The following is a 27,165-nucleotide window of genomic DNA, read 5'->3' on the forward strand; positions in this document are numbered from 1 at the left end:
ACTATCAAACCGGCCCTGTGAGGCTCGCTGGTGACCACACATCCATGCAGATGGACTCTAGCAGCCAGGAAGTGCAGATCTGAAGTGCGATTGGGGAGTTGCTTTTATGCCAGCTTCTCCAGGTAGTCCTGTCCTCCTCAGACATTTCTCGACCACCCGAGGATATCTTTAGAATGCAGGAGGAAATCCAAAGTATGTGAAGAAATATGCAGATACGGTAAAGATTTGCAGATGTTACTTAGACAGTGGCCTGGTATGGATTTGAAACCAGGACTCCAGTGCTAATCACAGCATCAACATGACTATCTACACAATAATAACATAAGTGAACATAACATTACAATCTAAAAAATCACTTCATCCAATTTAGGGTCACTGGGCGCCAAAGCCTATCCCTGCAGCACTGGGAACACGGCAGGAAACAGGCTGCCAGTGAAAAACAATTATAAGATAAAAGTAATAACCCTGATGGTGGCATAGTGAGTCATGCTGCTGCCTTTTGGATCTAGAATTGTGGGTTTGATTCATGTCTGGTCAAGGTGTCCTGCTGGGGGAACACAGTAAATGCCTCTATAGAGGCTCTACAGATCTCCATCAGTTCTCCTTAGAGGTCTCCCCTGCTATGCTTCCTTTGCCTTCTCCCCCTACCCTCACCCAGCTGGAGGGGGCAGATCTTTGTCCTTTAATGAATCTTATTTTGATTCGCCTTGCCATTTGCAGGGGTGACACAGTGGTAACAGTCACTTTCTCAAAGTGCCAAATTTGATTATTGGTAAGGGTTAGTATTCTTCGGCTTTATAGCAGAGATATTATTGTAAAAAAGACACAATTTCTCATATGAAGGTGGTAAATCTGAAAGAAGAATTCACTGTCTAATTTAAAAATTTTTGTCATCTGGGTTTGATTCCTGGCTTTCTCCTACACCTCAAGAACGTGCAGCTGAGGTACAGTAAACCTGTAATTCTAAAATGGCCATGTGTGTGCCTGCATGTGACCTCTAAAGGACCTGTGTCCCTTCCAGAATTCACTCCTTCAGTGTGCATATAGTGGGCAAGATAAGACTGCTACCCACAACTCTCTGTTAGAACAAAATAAATGATTTTATAAAATGGATGAATATATATACAGAATAAAAGGTCTGAAAGCCATGATTGCTCTAGTGTAAAGAAGACGTCCTGCATTTAAGGTGTTGTAGTTTGTAGATTAGTTTGGAAAAACTCATTAGATGTTTATTTTTCAATTACAAATAATACAAGGTGTAATTGGTTTCTTTTGAATTATCCCCTTCTAAATAATACCACTGTATCATGCAGTATTTAGCTGTGGCAACGTTCTAAAGAAGGCATCAATTAGGCTACATAAACCTGTGACAAAGGCTAATGTCCATCCCTGAGAAAATCAGATGGCCAAGTATCCGACTCTTTTTACTTTTCCATTTTTTTCAACTCTAGCTTAGCTTACACGGAAGGTCTCTACACAGTTCTGCATCATCACAATTACCAGATGGGAAATGCAGATGCAATACCAAAATGTCAGCATTAATTTACTTTTGAAGTGAGTACTAACATGTTTGAAAACAAAAATAAATCTACCTTGTGCGTAGATCAGACAGGTTTACTTGCAAGAAGTGCAGCTTTTTGGTTAATTGATGTCTCTGATTTTTTTTTTTTATTTTCTACAAGTTTGGGAAGAGGTTCACTTTTCTTTGGCCCAGCAAACACACATTTTTACCTGCATGTGAATTTGAGTACAGTATAGCACAGTTAGCTGAATTAGATAGATAGATAGATAGATAGATAGATACATAGATAGATAGATAGATAGATAGATAGATATGTGAAAGGCACTATATAATAGATAGATAGATAGATAGATAGATAGATAGATAGATAGATAGATAGATAGATAGATAGATAGATAGATAATAGATAGATAGATAGATAGATAGATAGATAGATAGATAGATAGATACTGTACACATTATGCTCCAAACATGACACAGAAGGTAATATGGTCTGTGATGCAGTGGCTGACTCCCACAGTATCAGCCTATAGGTTCTGCCTTCCAGGTTGCCATCTACTGTAATAACAGGCTTGTAGATTTGCCCAAAGGTGCCAATAGTTCACACTTAAAGGCATCTTTAACATTTGAATAGATTACATCCAGTTTGTTATTTTCTCAAGTGGAGCATAACAGAAACAGATGGACATTTTTCATTGTTCCTTCCAAAGTCACATGTTTGAAATCACCTCATATTATAACTTCAGGGTCAGAGTGAGTCACCATTAAAAGTACTGGTGACAGAGTGAATAATTTCCATTACTGTGTCCCTTATTTGCAATGGGAGGAATATTACCATTGAATAAGGAGAACGCACATCCCAGCCTGAAGATGTTTTATTACCCGGATGCCAGTACGTTGACGCAGACAAAGTGGCTGGCGGGACAGGAAAATACTTTTGTGCCCTGCCAGTATGATTTAATAAATGGACTAGCGGAAGACGAGAGTTCAGGAACTGTTCCATCCCCCATACTCCGGTGGCAGTGGTCCCCTTACGGCAACACAGTCAGGGTAACCGCATGGGTGCTTGGGAGATGGAGTCCAGAAATGCAGCATTATGGAGGTTCCTATGTGTTGATAGAGGACAATGTCAGGGGAGGACCTTCCTACTTTATTCATGGCCCGGAAGTGCTTCCAGGAAGTCACAGCACGGCACTGGAAGCATCTCCAGGTCCGGCTTAAAAAGGAGCCCGCTGCCACACATGGGCAAGTCAGAGTCAGGAGGCAGCAGGCAACACTCAGCGGAATACAGAAGGAGGAAGGATTGTGTGATTTGTGATTATTTACTCTATACTTATGGCTTATTTCTGAGAGTTTTGTGATGAAGTGCCTTGTGAGGGAATAAAAAAACCCTTATTTTATTCTTCAATCATGTGTATTTTACTGTGTTCTGGGTTTGGGGCTCACTGCCGCCCCCTTTTGGTCACACCATTAGTAAGGATGGTGTAACTTATCTCACATGGACAAATTCCAATAGACAGAAGTTAAATGTCTGAATTACAACTGTAGTTTTAACTGTGATATGCTCCTATGTACACCATTCCTCATTAACACAGATGATCAGTCTCCCTCCTGTCTTTATTCTATACCACACTGGGTCTCTGTCCACTTGAATAAGTTGAAATTTGCCCCTCATTAAAACAGGTGTCAGGCTTATTAGGTTTACACCAGCACTCCATACAACACAAAATGCCACTGAACCTGTATGCACTATGACCTGCTATAAGAGCAGCCAATTCATTCATCTTATATGAAAACGATTAAACGTTGGCCATTACAATGGATGGAACTCCAGTTCTGAATCATTTTTATATTCAATATACTTTGTTAATCCCCAAGGGTAAATCATTTTATCGCATGACCTTTGGGGGGTCAGAGCGCAGCGTTCACCTTCATTTTATTCTCTCGCCAGCAAGTTGCCATCTCCGTCTTTGCATAAACAGCTCTTACAGTAAAGTGAAACTGTCGCTGATTACAAGCATATTTAATACACCCCGCATTTATAAGGCATCCCCCTGGACCTCTTCATGGCCCCTTCCAAGTTCACAGCCCGTTCAAAAATCAGAAAGGCACCTGGGTTTGTGTTGAGAGTTGTGAGTGCAAGATCATAGGTAAAATTAAAATCTTTCTTATCCTTCTTAAACAAGACTAGTGACTAGTAAAACAAGTTCAGAAACAAAAAGAAACACAGAGAGAGCATGGAGCCTTTGTGAAGACTGCTGCTTGCACAGCGCAGTGCACTCCACCCCAACTCTTGTCCTCATGTCTTTACACTCACCTGTCTAAAATGATATTTATTTGCATATTAACCAATGGTAGAAAATATAAGTAATGCAAAGATTTATACAACCTGGGTGAATTTATGCAGTCTTCATTCATTCCCCGATGACAGTTCCCTGATGGTCCAGTTCCTTAGTTACAAATTATATATCCTTAATCGAAAAATGAACAGTAAGATTTCTTCCCAGGGAGCCAGCTCCTTTTCCAAGTGTCCACGAAAGCATATGTGGCTTCTCTCAAAGTGTCCGTTTTTGCGACTAAGCTGAGCTCTTCACAAAAGTGTCAAAAAAGCAGCTGAATGCTCCATGTTTTGCAACAACAAGTGACTGAACTAAACCGAGAGAACTCTTTTTCAAAACAGTCTCCCACCTGGAGCCCCAATAAGTGCACGCACCAGGCTTTCATTCCACTCAGGATGGGCCCTCTGACCGGCCAGTGGTTATACAGCTGCATACACACCAGCCTGCAATGAACCGTATGTGCCTTACGTCTTTGGCAAGCATGAAGTTGTCAAGCAATTTGTGCTATGGTAGCTCTTCTGTGGGATAGTAGCCCACATTCATCAGTAACCCTGCCACCTGTTCACCGGTTGTCCTTCCTTAAGTACTGCATACCAGTAACACTCCACAAGACCTGCGGTTTTGGGGACACTCTGTCCCAGTTGTCTAGTCATAACAATTTGGCTCTTGTCAGAGTTTCTCTGATCTTTATGCTTGCCCATTTTTCCTGCTTCTAACACATCATCTTCAAGAACTGTTTACTTGCTGCCTAATATATCCCACCACTTGCCAGGTGCCATTGTCATAAGATAATCAGCGTTATTCTCTTCACCTGTCAGTGGTTTTAATGTTGTGGCTGATCATTGCAAACAACCCATTCTACTTCATTGAAGATTGCATGGCTATGTGCTTGCTTTTATGTACCAGTTAGCAATGTGTGGGGCTGCATCACCCGATCTCAGTTTGGAGGGGTGTCCAGATACGTTTGGTCACATAGTGTAGTTGAGTATAAGCATGATGTTAATTTATACACTGTAATCAGCCTTGTACATTTCAATTAATTCATCTATGAGAACAAAATGGCCTTTAAAAGCTGAAATATGCATTGCTGATAGTGGACTAGGTACTGAATTGTTCACGCTCAGGAGCCTGCCCATCGACTTTGAGGCTATTTCTGATTTAAATGAGACGAGCTTAACTTGTTTTCCTGTACCTATGCAACGTGCTCTTTCAGAAAGCTGTAGTTTGCTGCCTCGGATCACAGTAACTCTAAATCTTCTAAATTTAAGTGACTTTAAAGGATCCCAGTGCTTAATGCCTAGTCACCTTTAAGCTTATTTCTTATATTTAGTCAGTGAGACTGCAGAGTTAGTGAACTATAAATCTTTCCATTTTTGTTAAAGGTTTTTATGGGCCCAATAAAATCTTGTATTGATTTACAGAGTTATTATGGCGGAGTTAAGAATCATAAATATTTTGGCAAAATGAATTCCTTGGGTAAAGCCAGCTCTTGGGATACCTAAATGACAGTTGGATCCAATTTATTTGATCCTTGCTGAAAGGGTCACTCTACTCTGTAAGTTACGTCTTGCTGTTTCTTCATAAAGGATTACTAATGGAGCAAATTCAGTCTCTTCCGTTTATCTTTTTGCTACGCCTGATGAATCATATTTAGCCTGTCAAAGGAAACGATAGAGTCCACTAGAAAATCCCACGCAGAGGGCACAAGACACTGAAAGCTTAAAAGGTTGACCACAATCCTCCATCAGACATCATCATATGTTCCTCATATCTCATTTAAGGGTTATGGGCAGGTGAATCCAGCATGTTTGAGATTATTACTTTATATTACATTTAGTACCAGCAGAATCTGTAATTGTTATTTTTTATCATCTTCTTTTCACCAATGTACACCATATGTTACACATTTTGTTTTAGATTTTTTCAAGTGTTTCATCACCATTTGTTGCTTATACTGGGATGTCCGCTGAATGCCAACACTAGAGAAGAGATGATGAATGTTACAGTAAATAAGGATCTTGACAGCTAATTAAGTCCTCTTTTGTTTAACTACACAACACACTAAACATCAGCCATTACAGTTGTTTGTGCTACTGGAGGATCCTTGGTAAGAAGTAACTGTTGATTTTTGTCTTGCCTTTTCTTAACAAAAATGTGGTGTTCTGGCAATAATTAACACCCTTTGAAATTAGTTTTACTTTTTCCTTATTAGCTAATTAAACATTTTTTTATCATTCCTTCATATAGTCCCCAGTGTTCAAGATGTGAGTTAATGACATCATCTGGCCCCATTTTTGAAGTTGCTATTGTAGTATGCTCGTGCAAATGCATTGGCAGGGACCATCATCTTATTTGCCTTTCACGTGCGTTAATGTAATATTCCAAAATAAAGTCAAACTCAACTATGGGTAGAAGGAGGTGAGACGAATAACAAAGTTAATCAGATAAGCTTGTCGTAAATGTCATGTAATTTACCTGCTACAATGTCAAGCAGCAGGAGAAGTGAGCTGATATTTCAGAGGTTTCCCACAAGCCACTGCTGCTGCTCCTATAGACAGCATCATTCCAGAGCCGTTCTTCAGAGTGATACCATAGTGAAACCATCTTTTTGCTTCCCAAAAGACCCATCCACGTGAAGGTTCCAAAACCACCTTTATTTATTTAGATATATAACAGACTCCATACAGTAATTAATCATGAATTGTTGGTAACAGGTTTCTGAAATGCCGATGGCCCGTGATTTTAAAAGGACACTTCCTACGTACAACCACACTGGCTAAGTTCAGGTTTTCTTGATCTGTTAGTGTCCTATTAGGTAGCCTGCCATACATTCAAAATTTCAGGGTTTTCTTTTCACATATTAGGAAGTTTTTCAAAGCTAAAGAACCAACTTCATAGGCAGAGAGCCCTTCCCAAAATGGAACAGTTCTTTGTCAAGCAATAGTTCTCCAAGAATCTCTCCCAACCCAATCAGAAAACCATAACGTGCCATTAAAGAACCAGTATTTTTAAATATGTCAGGTAAAAGCCTCAGGCTTGAGCTCGACGCTGTAGGTGTTCCAGTTCTCTGCAAGGGGGCAGCTGTCAGGTGAATAAAACAGGAAAAAATACAACTTGAAGTGACATCTCTTAAGGTAAATTTGCCAGAATAACGCAATCCGATATTTGAAGTCGCACAGATTGTTTCTGTTTTAAGACCTACAAATTCACCAAAGCTTTTCAATGGGAGTTTTTGAAATTTCAAAAATGTATACAGCACGCTTTATTCCTGACACCACAAAACAAAATTAACTTTCCTAACAAATGTCCTTGAGAATAAGTGTACCAAATTTCAACAAAATTAGGCCATTATGAGCCAAGCTTATACAGACGGACACACCGACATACAGACAAACATACACAGCGACAACAGGAGGAGCTTTCTGTATTACATTAGAAAGAAAAAGAGTGTTGAAATATGGACACATTCCAAAAAGTGCCAGACATTGCTCAAGTTTTTCTTAGAAAAGATGAAATCTCTCACATTCATCAGGATTTAGTGTCACCAGAGAAGAAGCTGACATGGCGGTGTCAGCTAACACTAGGTACAGTAGCTGTAACACAAGTTGGGGGGCTAACGTTAAGGTAATCTCAAGTGGGAGTGACACAACTATCCAGAAGTAAAAGGCTGACATTAGTGAATCTGATGATGATGAAGGAGCACAGTCTCCAGCTAACAATTGGCAGCAAAAACCAAGGAGCTGTTATTCTGATCCAGCATTATGGAAGCCACTTGCAGAGCAAGTTAATTAAGCAGCTATTCGTTTTAGAAAAAGTCATTTTAGACTCGGCATATCTTTCAGTTTCTTGTAATACATCATTCTGCTTTTGTACAGATAGCTAAGAGACATTGTGCTTTGCCTTATTCTGTTGATTTTGTATGTTTTGGGCTGTAAGAATTACATAGCAATATAATTAAAGTTCTTTTTCAATTTAACGGCCCTATTTCTTGGTGTGCATTTTGTGCTGATTTTATTACCCTTCTTTAGTATAATTACAAGGGATATGGCTGGGTCTTATTTTGTTTTTTTATGTGTAATTTTGATGAAAAAAAAACTGGGTAAAGCTACTTAAAGAAAAAAAAAATTAAAAGTGAAAGACAACAATTTGAAAACTTGTGCTATGGTTTTACTATTTTCTAAATGTTGTGAATGCTCGAGCAAGACAGTGCTTCACAATCATTAACAATTACGACGGGTCACACAGATACTAATTGCAGACCACTTCTACAGGCCTCCATCTGGAACGTAATGCGTAATGCCAATTGTTTCAAGTTTCAGGACGTTTGTTTGCCTTTAATCCTGGCATATTAAATTGCATTTGGTGTATAGTTTGTTGTATGACTATTTGATTTGTCACCTCGTGGCTTTGTGTTTCATGTGGGGGTTCCAAATAGGACTTGGCAGCACCAGTGGTGCTGATGCTGAGGACCACCGTAGAGTCTTATACCAGCCCTACAGCAAGTGACTATGCATTTTAAAATTTCTACACTTTAAAATTAAAAACATAACAACTGCAGGAACTCAGCATAGGACAATATGGTGACTATAAGTTTTGAATGTTTTTACAGTTTATAATAACATTCAAGTATTTCTACAAATTAAGTTACGACTGTTGAGTGACTATACGTTTTGACTGTTCATAAGATTAAAATGAAAAATAATTCTAGGAAATCAACCAAGGACTGTCTACTGAATGTAAATGTAGAAACACCAATAAAACATAATAATTTTAGTTCTATCTATCCATAGGCAGACCAGATTTTCATAGTCCCAAAATGGGACACAATTTATTAGCAACTTTGTTGTTTTGTGTGCTTTGTTAAATTTATTTTACAACAAACAGCTGTGAGGGGTTCATCCTTGCAGTTTTGTGAGCATTGTTACACATATACAGTATATATAAAACATACCATCACACACGGACGCTTGGGAAACAGCTTAAGGGCTTGTAATTCTCCACCAAGACATGAGGGGGCACAGCACGATAACAATCTTTCTTCTCCTCCTTCTGCAAAAAGAACAACTGACACCATCCCATCTACGATTTCACTTCTGGGGTCCATCTGTTTGGACCCACCTATTCCACCCAGAATGCCTCATTAATCGCCATCTTCTGCAGTCTGCCTGAGCTTATGACAGAACTTTAGCATTATTACCACACTTTTTTCATGTTTCATCCTGTTTAATTATATGGGGTTGGCCACAAGGTGTCCCAAAGCACTTTCTGTATTTGTTCTCTGTTTACAATATATTAAATTGAACAGTTTTTGTCTACCGACTGCACTATGTTTTTTGCACAACATACCATTATTAAATTATCAGCCAGTTAAAAACTGGACATTTGGTAATATTCAACTTATTAAATGGGACACAATGCATAAAAAAGGAATGTGTGGCCAGACTGATTATCTAGGAACTGAGTGTAAGTTGTGATATATGGCTGGTCGTTTATCCCGGCCAATACCCCCACGCCGCCAGGTGGAGCCCTCCCGGCAGCATGCAGGTGCCCTGAATGCCAGCACGACATCATGGACATTGGAGTGTTTATTCACAGCCCTGCTGGATACCATGGGGGTCGCTAGAGGAGGTTGCAGGGAGGAACAGCGACTATTTGCCCGACACCCCGGAAGTGCATCCGAGTCACATGGACAAGAGGAATGACGTGCTTCCGGGTTGAAGAAGAAGGATTTTTTTATCTGACCCGGAAGTGTTCCTAGTCACGTTGACAGAGAGAGTGAAACACTTCCGGGTCAAGGACAATAAAGGGTTGTGGGAAATCCTCAGACGACAAGCTGAGCTGGGTGGAAGGGTGGCAACGTGTCTGGGAGTGGTGGATTGTTGTTTATTGGTTATTGTAGTGTATTTATGAGTATTGTGAAGAGGAGGGTGCTTTGTACGCTTTATTATTGTAATTAAACGAATTACTGGACTTTTACCTGGTGTCTGGCGTATAGTCTGAGGGTTCAAGAGGACGATAGCGCCCTCTATCTGTCACAAAGTTTTGAACTTTAAAGAGTTTTAAATAAAATATAAGAATTTAAGAAAGTTAATCAAATTCAATACTATCTAGTGAGTATGAATTTTGATCTTTCAATACTTGAATATAAATGCCAGAATTTTAGTAAATTAAAAGAGGACAGTCTACTGATTTGTAAAACATATACATATTAAGCATAATGCAACTCTAATGTCATTTTAGAAGCCATTTAATCCAATTGACAAGCCTGCTGGGCTCTGAAATGACCTGGCGTCCTGTCTAGGGTTGTTTCCCATGGTGCACCTCATGTCGCCAGGATAGACTCTGCCCCACACAGCCCAGAACTGGATTAAGCGGGTTCAAGCATATATTATATATATGTAACCTGATTCAAGGTCAGGGGGGTTTGCGGTGGTCGCTGGGCAGAGACCATTACATTCAACACATTTTTCTATATTTGAAAATTTTGCCCTGCCACGTGCAATTCTTTCCCATTACAATTGTTCATAAGCTGTTAATACTGAGAAATGACTCCTTAAGAAGATTAAATAACAAATGCTTGTGTTCTTTGAGGTTTTCTTTTAATCAAGCCACTACTTGGCAGGGTTGCTCCAGTGCAATTTGTTGGTCCTGCGGTGACATTGGTCCTTTCTTGTAAAAAGGCTGCTAAGCCACCCGCAAATTGCAGTGTGAGTAATTTCTGAAATAACCCTCGAGCGAAATTCTGTACCCCACTGTGCTCATAGGCTACAACTCTGCTCCACTGCACAACCATTAATATGCAGGGACTCGCCAATACTGCAAAATGATCTGAAGGATGGGCTTCAAAAGATGTGAGGCGATCATGTCCCAATATAGCAATGGGCATGTGTGACAGTGACAATCGCATCAGGTTTATTGCCCTCATTTAGCTAATTTTGTTAGAAACATAAACTGTCTGCCACATACAGTAACATATGAACCTTGCCATTTAGAGAAGATTTCTTTCTTGTAAGTTTTATTCCAGTTGTGATATTTGAGAGCAAATGATAAAAATCATAGAACTTGTAATGTCACGTACACCACAAAAGATCTTGAATAGAACATTAAAAAAAATTAAAACAGTAACAGCTATGAATTAGTCCAATATACCACTTACATATTTACATTGTCATCAAACAGCTAACATCTTCAAAAAGAAAGAGACACAGAAAATAAAATGAAATAGTAGGACAGACATATTCTTAAAGACGAGTAGCTGAGGAATAACAGTGCGTCCAAACACTAATGTCACCCATGAGAGCCTCCTCTTCCATTGTCAGATTTGACTGTGGCAGCTGAACAGTATTTTAATCTAAGCAGATCTGCCGTATTCGCTTTCTGTAGTTATATGAAATTGTAAAAAGTCTGAGGCTCTTTAACTGCTACAACTGTATAGGACTATGCCTGAAACAAGCAAACCTTCATTAATTTGAAAGTTAAAAGGATCATGCTCTGCTGGGCCCTTGAGTTAGGCCCTTAACCTCAAAAATTTTCCAAAAAAGCATTGTACGATGGCTGCCCCTGAACTCGGACCTCCAAAGCTCACGCAAAAAGACAGTTTCCCCTTGAGATTTAATAAAGTGTACCAAAAATGTAAGTTTGGCCTAACATAGTCATTTAGTATTTGAGTTAGAAACTGGCATTTCATATTATACAATATGTTCTTTATACATTAAATCACATGGTCGTGGAATACAGTGACCATAAAAGTTTTACATTCTCAATAGGAGAAGCCATAGTGACTTGCTGGATGCCTTATAGCTGCAGCTGACCAGGTTCAAATCCCAGTCTACGTTGCATTCTCTCTGAAATCTTCATGATCTCCTCATGTCTGCAGTCCATGAGGTTTTCCTCTGGCAGCTCTGGTTTTCCTCCCTGATCCTGCTGCTAAGCTGATTGCTGACTCTACATTGAGTGTTTGTGAATGAGCTGACCCTAAGATGGACTTGTGCCCCGTCTATGGATGGATCCTACCTGGCACTCAGCAAGTTCAGGAAACGCCTAAACAGCATAAACAAACAACTGCCATTCAAGTAGGAAATGCTAATGGATGTATGGCTAGAAAATCACCAACTAGCATACAAACTTTTACTGACACAAGGCCTCATTTACTGTTATTGGTAAAAATTATATACAGTAATCCCTCCTCGATCGCGGGGGTTGCATTCCAGACCCCCCCGCGATAGGTGAAAATCCGCAAAGTAGAAACCATATGTTTGTATGGTTATTTTTATATATTTTAAGCCCTTATAAACTCTCCCACCCTGTTAACATTATTAGAGCCCTCTAGACATGAAATAACACCCTTTAGTCAAAAGATTAAACTGTGCTCCATGACAAGACAGAGATGACAGTTCTTTCTCACAATTAAAAGAATGCAAACGTATCTTCTCTTCAAACGAGCGCCGTCAGGAGCAGAGAATGTCAGAGAGATAAGAGAGAGCGTGACAGAAAAACAAACAATCAAAAAATCAATACGTGCTGTTGGGCTTTTAAGTATGAGCACCGCGATAAAGCAGCCGCAAAGAAAGGAGCAATGTGAAGGTACTCTTTCAGCATTTTTTAGAGTAGCCTCCGTATCTTCTAAACAAACAGCCTCTGTGCAAACAGCCCCTCGGCTCACACCCGAGAATGTCAGAGAAAGGCCGAGAAAAGCAAACAATCCGCTCGGGGGGGAAGCACATCGTATATCATTGAGGAGTTTTAGTTAATATGTAATACGTGCTCTGATTGGGTAGCTTCTAAGCCATCCGCCAATAGCGTCCCTTGTATGAAATCAACTGGGCAAACAAACTGAGGAAGCATGTACTTTAAATTAAAAGACCCATTGTCCGCAGAAATCCACGAACCAGCAAAAATCCATGATATATATTTAGATATGCTTACATTTAAAATCCGGGATGGAGTGAAGCCGCGAAAGTCGAAGCGCAAGGGATTACTGTAAACAGTAAAAAGGAGAACATCCAAGCAGTAGAGCAGGTTACCATTATATTGAAAAAAAAACTAGCTAGCTAGTCAGATTAACAGCTTATTTTGGACAATCAATGTGTTTTAAGTCAAGAATGTATGTATTGTCTGCCATTCATAAGCTGGTCAGCCAGAAGATCAATGGCCCAGTTTCCACTTACTCTGAGGAACTTTGGCCCTTTAAGGATCATCAATACAAAAGGCCCCACAGTCACAGGAAGGAGGCATTTATTGATGGACCATGACTAGAGCTGCATGGATTGGTCCTCCTACTACAAAGTATTAGTTTGACCAGCCATTAATATAATATAAGATATCCTTGCAGCACTGGGCATTAAGCTGGAGCCATCCTTGCCATTCCATTAAAGGACACTGGCACACTATCCCCTGTTGAGCTAAGTTATAGTCACCAGTGACCCTAATGTGCAAAGCTTTGGGATTTGGGTGGCAAACAGTTAACTCAAGGAAAACCCTCATGAACACAGGGAGGCCAGAAAACAGTGTTCACAACAGGACGCAATGCCATGAGACAGTAGTGCTAAATACTGATGTAACTGTGGCATAACAGATGGTTATATCATGACACTACTTTATTTCCCCACATAATCTATAGACATGATGTGTAATTACTTCAAGACTTGGTTGACTAAGTTTTGTTATGAACCTGGAGAGTGTCCAGAGTAGGTTCCTGTCGTACACCCTCTGCACATTTCCTCTGTTTCCTTGTGTGTCTGAACCTTTCTTGATTGGCACTCCCTCTGTCAAGTGCACTCCTGCAAAACATGCTTCTCTTTTCGACCTTTCTGCTTGCCTCCTGTCAGCTTCTTCCCATCATTGAAGGCAACTCTCAGTCTCCCTCCTACACCTTTTCTCCTCTTTGTGTATCTCAAACTTGCACTTCTTCTTTCGATCAAGTCACCAAATTCAAACTGACCAACCACACCTATGCCAAACTGACTAGTCAGATTGCTCAGACGATATCGGACACACACATAGACCTTATATACTGTATATATATCTTCTGACTGTATGTAAAGTCACACACAATGTTTGTATTCATCGCCATTTAAAATACTATAGCATTAGTCCTGTTTCAATCCTCATTCACTGCCTATTTTATGCCATTTAAGCTGTATATAAACATTTACACCACAGAAAGGCGTGATCTAGAAGTGTAACTCTCTCCATTGTATTAACGTGTTTTTTCAAACTCTGCTCATCTAACCAGTTCAAAGGTACAGCAGGGGCAGGTATTAACTCTGGACGGAGCACCAGTTCATTTATTGCAGTCTGTCACTGCTAATGTGTGGCAAAACACTTTCCAGCCTCAAATCTGCACAAGCGCTTATGGCACCTGACTGTGGCACCCCAAGGATGCTTACCTTGCATTAGAACAGAATGACTCCATCTACAAGGATTTTCTCTTTCCAATGAAATTTTGCAGCCTTGCAGCTTTCCACAGGGCACATTACTTTATTATTCATTTGTCAACTACACACTGAGCAACTAAATTACTTTTGGTCTACCCTGGAGTAGTTAACCAAATCTGCTAGTGCTCTGGCCATCATAAGCGTCCTTGGAACTGCATGAAATACCCTTAAGTCGTCCCTTTCCCTAGGACCTCTACTGCAAATATCACCATATTGTAGCTCTCAGAGAAGTGTCATTAACATTGTTGAATTTAGTTTTCACTCAGTTTTTTCAATTTTTTTTAGAAGTTTCAAACATACAGAACACCCATTCATCCATTCCTTAACCTGATTATCTAGTTTAGGGTCACAGGTAGCCATATTTTGGAGCTTAGACAAGGTGCCAGTCCACACATTATACATACATAATGCCTTGCCCTATCTGACACTGAATTAGATTAATCAGATTTGAAGATATTATGTTTTTCATATAGATAATATTAAAATGTGTTCCCTATTGGAGTGGCTCCTCTGGAAGTACAAAAAATGTAAAAAGCAAAAAAATTGCTTTTGTATTTGCACAACCGTAAGCCACGGTGTCCTCTCACTATCAATTTCATTCTCTCTTTCCCGAGTTCTTTGGCGGCTTTTACTCCTATTTGCCAGTCAAACATCCCTTTGTGATATACAGTACATACAAAGATGGGTCTTGGGTTCTAAACACGTGTCATTGCTATGGGAGTTAGTAGACCAATTTTGTGTACAAGTTGAAACTGGCACCGAAAAATATGCTGTCAATGGGAAATTATTCAAAATGCATAACATTTTATTACTTATTTTAAAGAAAACAATTTCAGACTTATCAATAAAATAAAAGTGACGCAAACATACAGTATTTTAAATCATAAAACACTAATAAATTAAACTAAACAACTTAACTGTTCTAGTTTTTAATAATGATATAGTATGTCATGGAGTTGGAAAAAAACAATGGCACAAAGTCCACCACTACGTGACATTGTGAGATGCTGCTGTCTCTACTGAGGAATCACTCCTCCCAGTGATACCATACCACCTTTCTGACAGTGGAGTCTATGCCCCAGTTTCCACTGGCATGGAATGGCCTTTATATCCTGCAGAGAGATTACTTCTGGCAATTTCCTATCTCCTGCGGCCCAATACATATATAGCAAATGAATATTTAGCTAAGTTTTATTTTTTTATAATGTTTTTGTAGTTCTTTATGGTTAGTTTAGGTTATGTTTATTGTTTTAATATTGGAGAATCCAAATTTAACATTTATTTTTGGTTTCAGAGCATCTTCATAACATTAAGAGTAAATCACTACTTTACTGCAGCACCATCATTGTTTTCATGTGCATGAAGCCATTGTGCACACCTTTTGTGTTTCATTGTCAAGGTGTTACTATTAAGGACAGCAGGGAGTGTGCGGTGCGTGACGTCTGTATATTGATGGCATAAAGGTAAGTGTTGTGCACTTACTGGTTTTCCAAAATTGCGGTAATAAAACAGATCTACTTGTCAGCGTGTTTAACTTTTCAGATGTATCTCACAGTTTAGGAACTAACTTCAGTTGAGGAATTGCTTTAAAGAAGTGAAGAGCTAAAGAGTTAGCATAACAAAAAAAATGATTGATTAACAATATAATGTACATCCACAGAGCAAAAAACATTCATTTAACAATCTGACAGATACTCTCAGAACAGCAGGGTTTTCAATTGCTTCTTAAATACGTTGAGGGAGTCAGCAGTTTGGATGGAACTACGTGAGAATTAAATCTGGATTGAGATTTGATACCATGCATAGGATTTAGCACCAGATGCTGTTTACTAGCAGATCTGACTCTCCATATACTCAGATGCTGACCCATTGACTACTCTGTAGGAAAGCATCAAGGATCTGAACTTAATTTCTGCTGCTATAGGGAGCCAATGTCGTGAACTGAAGATAGGAGTAACATACATCTGTCTTGGCTGGTTGAATACAATATGGGCTGCTACATTTGGGATCATCTGCAGTGTCTTGATGACACATGCAGGTCCTCCTGCTAGTAGTAAATTGCAGTGATCCAGACGTCACAAGACCAAAGCCTGGACCAGACGTTGTGCTGCGTACTCTGTCGGATAATCACTAGTTTTGTGGATGTTCTACACAGTTAATCTGCATGAACGAGAGACAAGAGACAAAGACAGATGCTCATCAATGATTTCTGTTTTTGGGTTTGGTAAAAAAACAGCACTGATCTCTGGGTACTGAAATTTAACTTAGCTTCTGTCAACATTTTGGTACCTCTGGGCCAGGAATAGTCCTACAAAACCCCTGGTACAGTCTGCCCAGAGCTCCCTCTGGTGGCCCAAGGTATCCCTTCAGGACTACTGGCCTATTTTTAAACAAAAGAGCCAGATAAACCAGCAAGGTGTCTCGATAGCAGCCTCATGTTGCCGGTAGTTGCATGGCTGGGGTATCTTTGCACTTTTTTGTACATTCCCTACTTCCCTACCGCTATATTTACATCCCATGAATAATTCAATGGATGCTTTTTCCTGTACCGTATCTCCATCTAGTATCCCTGCCTGTGGCCTCCTATCTGAGATGTGTTCCAGCACTTGTATTCCTTTCTCACGGATAGCAACACTGTCATGTAGCCCTGTAAGCTTCTCAGATTTTTCCACTGTGCAAACCATACAAGATAAACGTGCAATCTGATTGGCTTGTTGAACAGAGCTCCTGAATCGTGACGCTTTGTGTGACTGCAGCTAAACCTTTCTTGTTTCCTTTACCATGGAGAAGAAAGCCTAGGAAGTCTAAATACATCTCTTCCATTTCAGACCCCACCCTTTTTGCTTCTCCAACAATAAAACCTCTTCCATAACATGAAATAACCATTAACTTCAGACCTGGCTTTCATTGGAGACACAACTTTGAGTGTTAAGCACCTTATTCTGTCAACCTGAAGAGCTATAATAACTTTCCTTTTCAATTTAATTTTAATTTGTCAAACTGGACATTAAGGGGGTATCCCTTGGAACCTCAAATATTTTTACACATTTTACAATATATAGATATATATGTACAAATACATACATATATACAGCATCTATATATATCTATATTGAAGGAACCCATCACTTTGAACAACAATGGACCCATCAACAAGAGAAGAAGAGAATGGTAACACGTCACCATCAAAACCAACTCAAAGCACAAGGGGGGCAATTCCCTTTCTCGAATTTGCCTGCTCTCCCACCAGCATACACACGGGAGGGGGAGTAACAGAGATGGACAAATGAATGGACGGTGTCATTGCTACATTAACAGACAACCATGATTGATTTACTTTACTTATACATATATAAATGTATGTGTAGAGTATATTTATACACATATACTGTCCATGCATACACATAAAATGTGCCAGATAACAGACAGTTCCTGTTTTAAACCACTACTTCCAGGAAAGTCTCCATCATCCCAAAATCTTTAGTGTGATTAATCAGGTTACATAAATATTTGTATGAATAATATTGGCATCCTTTTAAATTACCAGTAGATGAATACACCACACCCAAAATACAATAAAGCTCATTTTTGCTATCAAATATAGATGATCTCATAACACAAAGTGAGTCTGCAGCATGTCAGACTGGTCCTCCAATTTCATGTCTTCTCATAACTGAAGGCTTTCCTTCCCGGTCAAGAAATGTGACTAAAAAGTCTACTGTCCTGTCCATTTGTACGGCCTAGACTTTCCTTTAACAGCTACAGTATGTAGCAGATACCTGGAGTGCACATCACCAAATGATATAGCTTTATCTCCTCAATACATAACTTCCTGATGTGCTTACAAGGTAAAAAAAAACATGTTCCAGACTCAGAAACGAGCATCTCCACAGGCTTTGCTACAGTTAGGCTGGAGTTTCTGCCTGCTCAGTGTTACGTGCTACTTGAAGAGCCACTCGCTGATACACACAATTCAACAAGCCGCTTCTCTTTGACTCATTCAGATAGTCTGCCAGATGTCTGCTCAGTAATAACACGATCTGACCTGCTCCAGTTCTCCATGTTCTGGCTTATGTTCGAAAGGGGAAACACAACATTTCCCAAGATATCTGCTCATGTATTGCAAACATGGAATTACTTGTCTGTGCCTCTGCATTTTGCAGCACTTCACAAGGTATGCCCTTATGCTTCAGATAAATGGGACAATCAGCTTCATGTGAGTATAAAGGCTGACATTTCACATTGGAAACACAATTTTCTTTTCATTTTAGACTTTTTCAGTTAACAGTTCTGTTAAATCTCTTAAGCACTAAACAGACAATTCTTCACGTAGTGGCCCAATGCCTTACTCATCAAAAAAAGACAACCAAACATTTTTGATTAAACCCAAATACTGTATTGTGTGCCCGACTTTCAGGTCAGACTCCAAGATCTAACACTTGGTGCCTGGAAGTGGCTGATCCACAAACAATGCTTAGGCTTTTTGTTTTGGGTCTGCAGGGTAGCAGACACCTCGGGCATGGGCAGGCTGACTTTCACACTGGCCTGGTTCTTCTGGGAGCCTGAGGCACAGGAGCCCAAGGGTTTTGCTCTGACACATGCCAGCCACCATGTCACACAGACAGACTGGCCAGAGACATAGCATTTAACACCACATCAGTCTCCAGGCTTACTGTATACACGTTTGCCCAGTTTGGTTTCTGCAGTTTTATTAATCACAATGAACCCTATAAAGAAATTAGAGTCCTAATACATCTAATTTCACTGGTATTTCCGTTTTTCAGTCTTTGAATTCATTACACACATACTGTATAGCATATGGTTCTACCAGTTTATTGTTTTGCTTTTTAAGTAAAAAATGAATGTGAGTAGTAAAGTAATAAACACAAACAAAACTCAGCCCTACCTGCTGGCCAAACTCTGCCTGCAATGCTGCCTAAAGGGCATCAGGTGGTAGTTCATGGCATCCAGAAGCAGCTTCTGGCACACGGGATCCGTTCTCATAAATTCCACTGACTGAACTCTCTCCACAAGTTCTGGGGCTGGAATCAGGGCAAAACGGAGTCTCTTCATCAAGTCCGGGGCGTACTGCATGCGGGTCTCTCGGTCGTGCTCCAGCCACAGGACCGACATTTGAAAGAGTGCCAGCTCAGACTCCACTGGAGGAGGCAGCGAATCCAACATGGCGCACATCTCCTCGAAGTTCAGCAGCAGTACATCTTCCACCAGATATTTGTTAGCAAGTTTTTTGGTCTCGTCCAGCCCGTGCAAAGCAGCAATCTTACAGATTTGCTTGTAGTTCTGCACCGAGATCTGATCATTGAGAAACTGGACGCAAAGCTTAGTGATCTGGAGTATGTTCAGGATCTTGCTGACGGACAGAACTTCTTCCACGGTATCCAAGGACAGAGTCACATTGGCAGTGTACAGGTACTCCAAGACCAACCGGAGACCAATGGAAGAACAACCCTGCAAAACCAAGTTGTTGATGGACTGTGGGCTGGTTATAAGCTTCTCATCTGGAGAGGATGATGGGGTGCTGCCATTGCCCTGTTCCTTGTTTCCAATGCCATCCTTACTGACTGGATGATTAGAGAAAAGAGACCTGAAGTACTGTGAGCAAGATGCCAGCACTGCTTTGTGGCAGTGAAACTGCTGCCCCTGAGCAGTGAGAGTCACATCACAGAAAAGCTGCTTTCTCCAGAGCAGGTTGAGACCATGCAGCAGGGTGTCACTGTGAGTGGGGTCAAATGTGGACGTCCTGTCGGCAGACCTGGACATGGCTCGAAACTCCACCTGACAAAGGAAGGAAACAACAAGGCATTTATTTAGGCACTCTTCAACACGCTGAACAGACTCAGAAAGAAACGGAGTGCACAGGAACGTTTACAAGGTACTGGGAGTCCACTTTCAGTCTGGTAATAATGCGCCATTCTTTAACCACTTCTGTAGACTGGGGTGCATTTCAATTTGTACTGCACATAATATTATGAAAGCACTGTCTTTTGGGATGGTGAACCGTTTTCCTGTAATTTAATTGTATGATGTTGAAAAAAATGTTAATAATCATTAAATATATAAAGGAGAAGTGCACACGAAACCCTTTAAAGGGAGAAATGAAAACGTGTGTGTGTGCCTATAGAGTATGAGTGCACATAGCTGCTTGTCTTATATAGTGCCTTTTACTACCTATCTCAGTCCTATACAGTATCCTAAGCTATCTTCACAAACATTAAGCAAATATACGCATATATGAATATGTGTGTGCATACAGAAAGTGAGTATACATATCTGTTTTTCCTATATAGTGACTTTTACTATATATGTCAATCTCTCTTTAGCTATCTTTATAAAAAAAATATTCAGCAAATTCATACATAAACATATAAGTGTGCACCGAGTATAACTGCATTTATCTATTTGACATATTTAGAGTCTTAAACTATTTATATTAGTCCTATACAGAAAATGTATCTATCTGTATAAATAAAAACAAGCAAATGTGTACATATACGAATTTGTGTGTGTATACCGAGTATGAGTGTACATATCTGTTTGTTTTATATAGTGACTTTTACAATTTATAACAGTCTTACACAGCATTTTCAGCTGTCTTTATAAAATAATTAAGTAAATGTGTTCATACTGTATATGATATGAGTATATGTATCTAACTGTCTTCAAAAGGGTCTTTTACTATTAATGTCCGTCTGTCTTATACAGTATTTTAGTTCTCTTTATACCTTTTTCTATTAATCGTATATCTTTCCTATCAACCTATCTTCTTGATATAATGTATGTCATTATCTATCTATCTATCTATCTATCTATCTATCTATCTATCTATCTATCTATCTATCTATCTGAAGTGTATGACTGCAACTATTTGTGCTTAAATGTATATGAAGTATATGGGGTAAAATATTTTGTATGGTGCTAAAAGAATATATACTATATTAAATAGTTATCTTCATTTTGTATAATATATGTGTGTTTAAATTTGTGTATGTGTGTGTATATATGTGAATGGAGCATACATGTATACGTGTGCTTATTAAGGTATACACGCCGATATCTGCAGGTCCTGTTGTTGCGTGTTTCATCCCCGCACGCACGCTTTAAGTGTATACAGTGTGTCTCCGTGCGCCCACCGTTCAGGTGGCATTGATATACTTGATACACTTTTCGCAGCCTTTCGTGCCACCCGTCTTTGACACTCCTTAGCACCCATTCCAAGTAAAGCAAAAACAACTGAAATTGCGGCAGCGAGTAGTTGCTCCCCGGTAGCCCTCCGACTTATTGTCATCTGCTTCTGTGCACACTTGCTGATGGTAAGCAGCCCCCGATCCCCTGGGTTAGTCTAACGTGATAGTCAAGATCAATTGTAAGCAGACACTTAAATAATCCCGGTTCATTCCGAAATGAACTTCGTAGACGCAGAGAAAGCGCTTTCCCATCCGCACGTTTAGCCCAGGCATTGATCCGGGCATACGACACTGTCTTTTTAATTTAAATCTGACAGCAGAAGTACCATCTGCTTTATCTGCCGCTTTTTTTCAGTTTATTCTGTTAAAGAAGATTCCCGATACAACGGAGCAAAATGAGTTAGAAAAAGAAAGGCAGGCCAAACTTACCTGTACACCCGCTTTGGAATAAAAAAAAGTAGTCCTGACGTCCGCACAGTTCAGACTTTTCCTTTCTTTTGCTCTTTTCCCTTTTTCTTGAAAACAAAGCAAAACAAAAATACAGATGTGGGTATTTGTATCTGTTTCTGTCTTTTGGACTAAGTCCGGTTCTCAGAAATTATCCTTCAATCCAACTCATGCAGTCACCCTCTTTTAACATTTTATTATATAAACGTATAATTTTTCCGTCGTTGATCATTTGCCCTCCTGAATTAGCAGGAAGTGTGCGAGTGTGTGTGAGAGAGAGCAGAGCTTTCTGCAAGAGAAGAAGAAGAAGAAGAAAAAAAAATGTACGTGTGACAAATTATGCTACCAAGAAACAACACATCATTATCCTTGGGCCTGGGGCTCAGTGAGTCGTAACGAGAGTAATAGGAAATCCACGGTTGGGGAGAGAAACGGTCGTGCATGGCCGGTGGAGAGAGACCATGCAGGGGGATGGATGCTGGAGAGACTCGCAAAATTATGGCTCAAGGCTATTGTAAAAACTGTCGAGCGTAAATGACTGCGATTTCAAACATCTTTGGAAGAAAGAAAAGAGAGAGAGAGAGAGAAAAAGCGAGTCTCTCCCTCGCTCTTATGGAGAGAACCGTCAAGTTTTAGTGCGCATTGCTAATTAGTCAATTTCTCTCTGCCTTCACAGCCTGGCGACTTTGCTGCTGAGCTGAAACTGCTAATTTCTGGGACCAGCCTTTTTTTGGCTGTGATCTGGATGGATGAATAGCTTGTCTCGCACAGATGACAAAAACCCCCTGCTTTAATCTCCATCGCCAAAACATCCCCCTTCATCTCTTTTTCAGCTTGCTGATGTCCTGGGAATGGAAGTGCTCGGCGCAATCCGCTAACTTTCGTGTCGCACCTGCATCGGTTGCTTACGAGACTGACTAGGCAAGATAGAATAAGGACAATATAAAGAAGAGAACGAGAGAGAGAGAGAGAGAGAGAAGAAGGTGAAATAAAAGCGCCCTTCTCCTTCTCACGTGAAGCCTTGCGTGATCCGATGCGGGAAGCTATTTGGCAACTTTTATACGACTTTGGAGCGCGTGAATTTCAGCTTCGAATCCACGTAAAGTCCATTGTAGCCTTTAAATACACGATATTAATACACTATTCATTCCAGCGCGTCCCACTGCAAATTTCTCTCTTTAGCCCCTGCAAATCAATCTTCAGCGGCGACTGATCAAGCGGAGGTGTTTTTGCAATTATCATAAGCTATCATCCTTGAATCAAAGCGACACTGTTAGGGCTTGCTCTGCTACTGTACTTATATTGATATGTGGGTGTGTGCGCCTAGTATGCTCTCGATATAGATTCATCATATGCACAAAAACACAAGAATTTACAGCATATTCGACACACATCTATGGCAGAGTTCTATTTACGGACACAAATGAGTTTCTAACAGGGTCTACTGTATGAATGGGTATAGCTTTACAAGTGGCCTAATGATGATAGATAGATAGATAGATAGATAGATAGATAGATAGATAGATAGATAAACTATTAAGTAATAGATAGATAGATAGATGAACTATTAAGTAATAGATAACACTATACGATAGATAGATAGATAGATAGATAGATAGATAGATAGATAGATAGATATAGAACGAACAAAAACTAAATAATAGGTAAAGCATTAAATATAGATAAGACACTATACAACAGGTAGATAGATAGATAGATAGACAGATAGATAGATAGATAGATAGATAGATAGATAGATAGATAGATAGATAGATAGATACAGTGGTGTGAAAAACTATTTGCCCCTTCCTGATTTCTTATTCTTTTGCATGTTTGTCACACAAAATGTTTCTGATCATCAAACACAGTTAACCATTAGTCAAATATAACACAAGTAAACACAAAATGCAGTTTTTAAATGATGATTTTTATTATTTAGGGAGAAAAAAATTCAAACCTACATGGCCCTGTGTGAAAAAGTAATTGCCCCTTGTTAAAAATAACCTAACTGTGGTGTATCACACCTGAGTTCAATTTCCATAGCCACCCCCAGGCCTGATTACTGCCACACCTGTTTCAATCAAGAAATCACTTAAATAGGAGCTGCCTGACACAGAGAAGTAGACCAAAAGCACCTCAAAAGCTAGACATCATGCCAAGATCCAAAGAAATTCAGGAACAAATGAGAACTGAAGTAATTAAGATCTATCAGTCTGGTAAAGGTTATAAAGCCATTTCTAAAGCTTTGGGACTCCAGCGAACCACAGTGAGAGCCATTATCCACAAATGGCAAAAACATGGAACAGTGGTGAACCTTCCCAGGAGTGGCCGGCCGACCAAAATTACCCCAAGAGCGCAGAGACGACTCATCCGAGAGGTCACAAAAGACACCAGGACAATGTCTAAAGAACTGCAGGCCTCACTTGCCTCAATTAAGGTCAGTGTTCACGACTCCACCATAAGAAAGAGACTGGGCAAAACAGCCTGCATGGCAGATTTCCAAGACGCAAACCACTGTTAAGCAAAAAGAACATTAGGGCTCCTCTCAATTTTGCTAAGAAACATCTCAATGATTGCCAAGACTTTTGGGAAAATACCTTGTGGACTGATGAGACAAAAGTTGAACTTTTTGGAAGGCAAATGTCCCGTTACATCTGGCATAAAAGGAACACAGCATTTCAGAAAAGAACATCATACCAACAGTAAAATATGGTGGTGGTAGTGTGATGGTCTGGGGTTGTTTTGCTGCTTCAGGACCTGGAAGGCTTGCTGTGATAGATGGAACCATGAATTCTACTGTCTACCAAAAATCCTGAAGGAGAATGTCCGGCCATCTGTTCGTCAACTCAAGCTGAAGTGATCTTGGGTGCTGCAACAGGACAATGACCCAAAACACACCAGCAAATCCACCTCTGAATGGCTGTAGAAAAACAAAATGAAGACTTTGGAGTGGCCTAGTCAAAGTCCTGACCTGAATCCAATTGAGATGCTATGGCATGACCTTAAAAAGGCGGTTCATGCTAGAAAACCCTCAAATAAAGCTGAATTACAACAATTCTGCAAAGATGAGTGGGCCAGAATTCCTCCAGAGCGCTGTAAAAGACTCATTGCAAGTTATCGCAAATGCTTGATTGCAGTTATTGCTGCTAAGGGTGGCCCAACCAGTTATTAGGTTCAGGGGGCAATTACTTTTCCACACAGGGCCATGTAGGTTTGGATTTTTTTCTCCCTAAATAATAAAAATCATCATTTAAAAACTGCATTTTGTGTTTACTTGTGTTATATTTGACTAATGGTTAACTGTGTTTGATGATCAGAAACATTTTGTGTGACAAACATGCAAAAGAATAAGAAATCAGGAAGGGGCAAATAGTTTTTCACACCACTGTATCTATCTATCTATCTATCTATCTATCTATCTATCTATCTATCTATCTATCTATCTATCTATCTACCTGTTGTATAGTGTCTTATCTATATTTATATATAGATAAATAGTTTTTCACATCACTGTAGATCAGCATCTCTTTGCATTGTGGAATATCCTAAAATCTATTTGGAAGTGAGTTTGGGAGACTTGATTTCCAAGATAATCTGCACAAGAGTTGTTTAGAGGAAGAGAGGAAAGATGGCTGATATGGAGAAACATGGAGAGAAGTTAAGAGAAACTGAGATACTGTAGAAGCGGGATGATCCTTCAATACAACATAAGTAAGATAGAGACTTGTGTTTCTTCCAATAATACCATTTTGCAATCAATGTTAAAAATAAAACCAGTTAGACAAAACCCTATGTATGTAATATGAACAAAAACAATTAATATAGAAAAAAATATGTAAATAATATCATAATTTAATTTAATATTTGCCTTGCAGCCCAGCCCTGAATAAGTAGGTTAGTGAAATGGAGGGATGGATTTGTTATACTATACTATATACTATAATATAATATAATATAATAAATAAATGTAACCAATTTTCTAATTATATAATAAGTATAATTAAAATTGAATAAATGTAACCAATTTACTAAATTGTATAAACATTTTGTAAAAGGTTTCCTGTAATTTTAAGTGTGCAGTGGGTATTTCTTTTAAAATGATGTAATGAATAATAATTGATAAGAATTATGAACCAAGGATTATGGAGCAGTGAAGCAGCAATGCTAACCTCTATGCCAACTTTTTGCGGTTTAAACAAGCATAAACAGTTACAGGGAATTATTGGATGGATGAAGAAATGCAAACCATGAAGTGAAGTCAGGGCGAGCTGTCAATGAAACATAAATGTTTAGTCTCAAGTTTCATGGCAGCTCAGTGCTTAAAGCTACTACCTGATGGACTCTGTGCCCAGGGTTTGCACTCCATGCCTAGTTATTTTCTTGGTGGTGTTTGCATGTTTTGTAACCGTAAATCCAAAAAGACACATGTGTTCAGTTATTTAGTGGTTTCTAAACTGAGCCCCATTAGAGTGTGCCTGGGTAGATGTGGTGGTGCCTGGCACCCTGTTCTAGGGCAGGCACCCGCCTTGTCCCTGATGCTGGTTGGACAGGCTTTGGCCTCCTGTGATCTTTGATTGGATTAAGTGCTGCTGACAATGTTATATTATTCTTTATTCTGTTTATCACCATTAAGACGGGCTGGAGTGTGGCAACATGTTGGTTGGACATCGATGTGCTCTATATATAATACCATACTAACAACACCATTACTATTATTAATACAGTTTTAACATATTGACTGGACATTTTAACATATTGACTGAACAATATGACAAAAATAATAGAAAATAATAACAAATTAAAAATGCAACAGCGATGAATACCTTGAGGAGTTTGGATGTATATTCATGCTAAACAGCAGCTATCTAAAGGAGCTAAACAATTTAAGAGAAATTACAACATAAAACTACAAAGTAAAGCTAACAGTAAAATGTGAAATAATCAATCAGTTATGGACAGAGCTTTCTAAGCTAACAGGTCAGTGTAGAGTAGTGCACAGTCTGCCAGTCACGGTATACTCTTGTTGAACAGCAGGAGCCATTGAACTGCTTACTGCAATGGAAGAGCCAAGGAGACCAGAGTAATGTTCAGGTTCAGTTTGAACATCAAGACAGATGGAGCCTCGCATGTGCTACTAGGTAATGAAATCAAGAGAGCAGGAGCCACAGAGCTGTATAAACATGTGATGAGGGTTTCAGAATACTAAGAAGGCTAGC

The 27,165-nt window shown here is 39.6% G+C and overlaps 1 protein-coding gene across 1 annotated transcript in view; it reads right to left on the reverse strand.

The window, feature by feature from the left end:
* Positions 1–23,161, reverse strand: part of klhl14 (kelch-like family member 14) — a 110,941-nt gene extending 87,780 nt beyond the window's left edge. Inside the window, exons 1-2 of the mRNA XM_039754436.1 lie at positions 21,932–23,161; positions 19,204–20,093 (exon numbers count right to left, since the gene is read on the reverse strand). Of these exons, the coding sequence (XP_039610370.1) occupies positions 19,204–20,078 (875 nt within the window). The 5' untranslated portion in view covers positions 20,079–20,093; positions 21,932–23,161. The remainder of the gene's footprint in view (positions 1–19,203; positions 20,094–21,931) is intronic.
* Between the last annotated feature and the right edge of the window lie 4,004 nt (positions 23,162–27,165).

This window comes from Polypterus senegalus, chromosome 5 (assembly GCF_016835505.1).
Source record: "Polypterus senegalus isolate Bchr_013 chromosome 5, ASM1683550v1, whole genome shotgun sequence".
Classification (NCBI taxonomy): Eukaryota; Metazoa; Chordata; class Cladistia; order Polypteriformes; family Polypteridae; genus Polypterus; species Polypterus senegalus.